Raw genomic sequence first — 6,000 nt, 5'->3', positions numbered from 1 at the left:
AAACTACGGCGATATATGAAAGGAAACATTTATTACCCTTCGTCGAAGTCAATAACAATGCATAGGTTCGGGATAGGTTGGCAGAGCAAAATTAAGTTTACATAAATTTTCACTAATTCCAGAGTTATCTATGCGCCAAACTATACGTAAAAGCTGCAAAAAAATATCCATACATCCTGTCATCAATTAATAACTTAGCATAATGAGTAGGTGAAGAGAAAAAGAGATATTCGCTAATGAGTTTTTGAATTTCCGCGGGAAGGGAAGGTTCAAGGGCAGTGTTGTTCCTGTGTCGATGGGGTGTGGGTCACGCGTCAGTCGTGCCTTGTTTTCCGTGATAACATGGTGTTTTAGTGCTTGCGTTGTCTTATTCCTTCTTCTGGACATTCCTCTTTTCTTCACGGTTCTTCTTATGTGCCTTTCAACTTTCTTTCCTCCTCTTCCTTCATTCCATTTGTGTTTTCCTTCTCTTCCCCCTTTCTTGTTTCGTCTTATTCCTCCTCCTAAACATTCCTCTTTCCCTTCTCCCACTGCTCTTCTTATGTATCTCTCACCATTTCTTCTTCCTCCTATTTCTCTTCTTCGTTGCTTCTGTGTCTTCCTTCTCTTCCCCCTTTCTTGCTTGTTTCGTCTTATTCCTCCTAAACATTCCTCTTTCCCTTCTCCCACTGCTCTTCTTATGTATCTCTCACCATTTCTTCTTCCTCCTATTTCTCTTCTTCATTGCATCTGTGTCTTCCTTCTCTTCCCCCTTTCTTGCTTGTTTCGTCTTATTCCTCCTCCTAAACATTCTTCTTCCCCTTCTCCCACTGCTCTCCTTATGTATCTCTCACCATTTCTTCCTCCTATTCCTCTTCTTTATTCCTTTTATGTGTCTTCCTTCTCTCCTTCCTTGCTTGCTTTGTCTTATTCCTCCCAAACATTCCTCTGTCCCTTCTCCCACTGCTTTTCTGATGTATCTTTCCCCATTTCTTCCTCCTATTCCTCTTCTTTATTCCTTTTATGTGTCTTCCTTCTCTCCTTCCTTGCTTGTTTTGTCTTTTCCTCCTAGATTTTCCTCTTTCCTCCTTCGGCTCTTCTTTACCTCATTCATTTATCTTTACTCATCATTTCCTTTCCTTTCTTGGTCCCTGTCTTCTGAATCTTTCCTCCTTTCATTCTCTTTCTCTTCACCTTCCACTTTTTTTTTGCCAGCATTCCTTCCAATTCCTATTCATTGATCACTCACTCTTCTTCCTCTTCCTGGGTGTTCAGTGTCCTTCCTCCTCCTCAGACTGTCCTTTTCTCTCCTTCCCTCACCTCTTCCTCCCTCCCTGACCCCTTACATACCCCTCCAGCATATCTTCCCTTCCATAATCATTGCCTCATCATTTTTCTTCTCTTCCTCCTCTTTCTTCCTGCCTGTCCAGTATCCTTCCTCCCAGTCCCTTTCTCTCCTTCCCACACCTAATCTTCCCTCCCTGATCCCTCCCTCACTTATCCCTTCAGCATATCTTCTTCCCCAATCATTGCCTCATCCTTTTTCTTCTTCCTCTTCCTCCACTTTCTTCCTGTCTGTCAAGTGTCCTTCCTCCCAGTCCTTTTCTCTCTTTCCCACACCTCTTCCTCCCTCCCTGACCCCTCACTTACTTATCCCTCCAGCATATCTTCTTCCCCAATCATTGCCTCATCCTTTTTCTTCTTCCTCTTCCTCCTCTTTCTTCCTGTCTGTCCAGTATCCTTCCTCCCAGTCCCTTTCTCTCCTTCCCACACCTAATCTTCCCTCCCTGACCCCTCACTTATCCCTCCAGCATATCTTTCCCAATCATTGCCTGTTTGTCATATACTCTCCCCCACCCCCTCCTCCCCGAGTGTTAGTTTTCCACCTCCACCTTCCCTCCCTTTCCTCTTCTCTCACTCAAGATGTCAAGCACAGGCCCCTCTTGTGTGTTTACCACGTTTAAGTGTCACCGGAGGCTTCATAAAGTGTCATTATTACCTCAAGAGTGCCACTTTACACTATCGCTGACGTCGACAAGCTGCTGGTCACCGTGGCAGCTGGCAACCCTCATCTGCTGCTTCTGCTGGTGAGTGTTGCCTTCTTTAGGGGGAGTTTATTTATCAAGACACGGTGCTTTCTTTTTATTTTGTTGTGATTTTAATGTTAATTCTCCCATCAGTCAGCTCCGGTAAACGTTTGATTAAGATAGGTTTTAATAACTTGTCGATATCGATTTATCTACCTTACAGATTTTTCTTTGGTTTTCATATGTCTACTTAGTACTAACCATCATATTTTTTTCTTCTGTTTTGGTTTTTAACGTAAATTTTCCCATGAGTCAGTCAGCTCCAATAAACGCCAGGTTAAGATAGGGCTTATTAAGTACATATCGATTTATCAACCTTACAGATTTCTCTTTAGTTTTCGTATATGTCTACTACTATTCATGTTTCTTAATATAGTTTTGTGGTTTTAACGTCAATTCTGTACTCAGTCAACTCCTATAAACGTCTACTTAATTTTGTGTTTATCAAAGTGCCCATATCTTGCTTCTTACCTTACAGACTTTTCATTAATTTTCATATGTCTGTTAACCTTCAAACATCTTTGATAACCATTGGAAAGGGCATATATATACCACACACACATTGCTCAACCTTGAAACGCGGGCATAGATTTGTGATGACCAAGAATTGCCTTTATTGCTTATGATAAGGGTGATAGAGGTTGTGATCCACCGTTTTACTGTTCCTTTATGTGTTTGTTTTGTAAGGTGAGAGAAGGCAGGGGAAGGGGAGCGGAAAAAAAGAATGGTGTTAGGTTACCATTTGGAGGGGCTAGGCTACCATAAAAAGGGCTCGACTACCGTTTGAAAGAAGCTAGGGTACCATAGGAAAGGGGGCTAGGCTACCATTTAAAGGAGGCTCGGCTACCATTGGAAAGGGGCTATAGCCGCTATACCATCTGAAGGGGGCTTGGCTACCATTGGAAAGGGCTAGGCTAACGTTTGTAAGGGATTAGGCTACCATTGGAAGGGGGCCAGACTACCATTTGAAGAGGGGTATGTTTGAATTTGGGGCTAGCTTACTATTTATAGGGGGGAGGAGGTTATTGGTTAGTATTTATAGATTGGGTTTTATACATTATTTTTTGTTAGGTTTATTTTGGTTGATGAAAAATTAAGTGGGTTAGGCTACCACTTGCAAGGAGGCTAAGTTACAATTTGAATGTTATAATTTGAGGGGGTTAGGTTACTATTTACAGGGAGAGTAGACGGCTAATATTTATGTGCGGTTGTATACATTATTTTGATTTTTTTTCGGCAGAGGACGAGTTAAAGGGGCTAGCCTATATAGGCCTAGTCTACCATTTGAAGGGGGTGTTGTTGCAATTTAAAGGGATTATGTAACAATTCGTTCTTTTTTTCTTATTCGGAGCAGCGTTTAGCGGTCTTTTTTGTTGTTTTTGCTTTTTGACTGAACCGCTTCCCTTGCCGTAGGATTTAAGGGGGTTATGATATAATTTGAGAGGGGACGGTTGCTTTATGAGAAGGGAAGGCTAGGTTACTATCTAGATGGGGTGGTGCACATCATTTTGGTCAGGTTTCTTTCGTTAGTGGCCACAGCTGCAAGGAAACACGATAAAGGGGCTTACCATTTATATTCCCGTCAAGGGCAAAGATATATAATCCACAAGCCAAATGTTTCCTAAATCGGGGGGCTCCTAAAACTGCTATCTTGAGGGATCACTGTACAAAAGAAAAAAACGGTTCCTATGTCTGGAGTTTAATCGTTTGCTGTCCTCTATATGGGAGCACCTATTTAAGTCTCTCATTGCAATAGAGTGGCTCAAGAACAAGGTCAAGGGAACGTGTGTCGTACATATTGTTGAAACTTGGCTCATGGGAAGGACATACTTTTTATAGCCTTGACATAAACACAAGAAAAGTAGGTTGCATATTGAAGCTGACTGACTGATGCGAATATAAATAAATAATGATAATGATGCTTGTGATGATAATAATAACAATAACTAACAATAATGTAGCTTAGGTTAATGTCCCACAGCTGAATGTATTGAGTTAGTGATTTGATTTGAATAATAAATATAATAATAATAAATAATAATGATATAAAATAAATAAATATTAATACTCAATATAAAAAGGTAATGTAATATTAAGGTATTGGTTTTGTATAATTCCCATATTGTATACCTATAATGTAAAGTATCTAGCATAATTTAACCCAAGAACACTTAGCTTATGTGGGGTATCAAAACCTTACACCTGTTTTCACGTAGTCACTGCTTGGTCTTTGACGCCGATAATTATGATGGCGTCCATAATATAACCTCCTATTTCCTGTTTGGTCGTGTGGAGGATCGCTCTGCTTTGTCGTTTTGTTCCCTCGCTTGCTCGTGATGTGGTGGTTGGGGGTTGGATTTTTATTTCCCGACGTACGTTTACGTACAATAAATAATGGGTGGAATATAAAAGGAAAATGGAAGAGGAGAGGCGGAATGCTCAGGCTCAGATACGTACATGAAGCAGGAAGCAGTTAGCACATCCAGCGCCACGCCCTCGCCACACCACCTCCCCCCCCTGCGAGCCTTGCTATCTATCCTGACTGGACTGTGGACTGCACAGGAGGTAAGAACTGTACAATAACAATCTTTGTTGTTGTTTTCATTTGTAATTAAAAAAAAAAAAAAAACCCTCTTTATTTTTTTTTTTTTTATTTTTACAAAAAAAAAATTATCAAATTTATTGTTCATTTACATGGAGTAAATAGATATTAACATTTTTTTTGTTTTTTGCTGAAACGTCCTTCCCTGCCTCCTGGAAGGGGCCAGAGGGAGGAGATGAGCACCGCAGCCACGCGCAGCTACTGCCTAGGCACCCACCTTTACCTTTAACGTAAGTGGCACCAGGAGGTTGTCGCTCCCACAGTTGAAGCTCCCACGACCTGGGTGTGTGTGGCTCAACGTTCATCTCCTCAGGCTTAGTCATATGTGTAGTACCTCAAGTTCTTTATAATCAGAGTGAGTTGCCTAAAGGCATTAGTTTTTGTTACTAGTTATAAAAACAATATATTTGCCCCACCTGGCATTTACGTTACTCGGCCAGGGCGCACGTGTTTTAGGGTAAATTTTGCTTTACTCATTTCTGCTTCGTTCTGCTCCATAAGCTATTGTTTCTTGATTTTTTTTTCACGATATCTTATTTCATCTTTATCGTCGTATCATATTTTCTGTTTGTGTTGTGTGTTGTATATATATTGTTTTTTATTTTTTTTTTCAATATTGTACATACTATTTATTTTTTTTTTTTTTTTTTTTTTTTACCGTATTCATATCCTTACCTTTAAATAGTTTACCATAGTCATATTGCGTAAACTATATACCGGTACCGTATATATGTTTCCCAAAATTAGTATCTATGTCAAATTGCATCATTGTTAATAGTATCATCCACGTCGCCTTGGCATAGTTAGAGATTTGCGTTTGAGGTATATATATCTTTTTTATTTGTGACTGGCACGCTTGTTGCTTTGTTCGTGAAGAGGAGGTCGGAGTCGCAACCTATAAAATTTCCCTGAGTCGAAGTCGGAGTCGAAATTTTTTATATCCGACTCCACACTCTTGGGAAAAAGTAACACTGATTGGGATGATTTCCACGATAATCACCTTTGCTGTACGTTTGCTTTATTAGGAAAAATGGACAATCAGTATTTTCTTTTGTCATACGTTTGTTGCTTAGTAGTAAAATAGGAAGCACTGACATTAAGTGGGAGTCTGTATGATAAAACTTGTCTTCTGCCATACGTTTCTGGACTGCATTAAAAGTAGGAAAGAACATCGTGGGAGGGTTCATGGCATTAATTCGTATACGTTCTGAGCTTTTGTGTTGAGTGTAGAAGCTAGGAAGTCCATTTGCGTTGCTAGATTAAGGGCCGCTTTCACAGTCACATTGTTTTTGATCGTTACCAATGGCGGCGGTCGACGCTATAGTTTTCCAC

At 40.3% G+C, this 6,000-nt stretch overlaps 1 protein-coding gene across 1 annotated transcript in view; it reads left to right on the top strand.

Moving 5' to 3' along the window:
• The first annotated feature begins 1,898 nt into the window (after window positions 1-1,898).
• Window positions 1,899-6,000, top strand: part of LOC126984012 (uncharacterized) — a 91,972-nt gene continuing 87,870 nt past the window's right edge. Inside the window, exon 1 of the mRNA XM_050837339.1 lies at window positions 1,899-2,066. Coding sequence (XP_050693296.1) covers window positions 1,903-2,066 — 164 coding nt within the window. The 5' untranslated portion in view covers window positions 1,899-1,902. The remainder of the gene's footprint in view (window positions 2,067-6,000) is intronic.

Source organism: Eriocheir sinensis, chromosome 55 (assembly GCF_024679095.1).
Source record: "Eriocheir sinensis breed Jianghai 21 chromosome 55, ASM2467909v1, whole genome shotgun sequence".
NCBI lineage: Eukaryota > Metazoa > Arthropoda > Malacostraca > Decapoda > Varunidae > Eriocheir > Eriocheir sinensis.
Note: the sequence above shows the minus strand (reverse complement) of the source record. Positions and strands in the feature narration are given on the sequence as shown.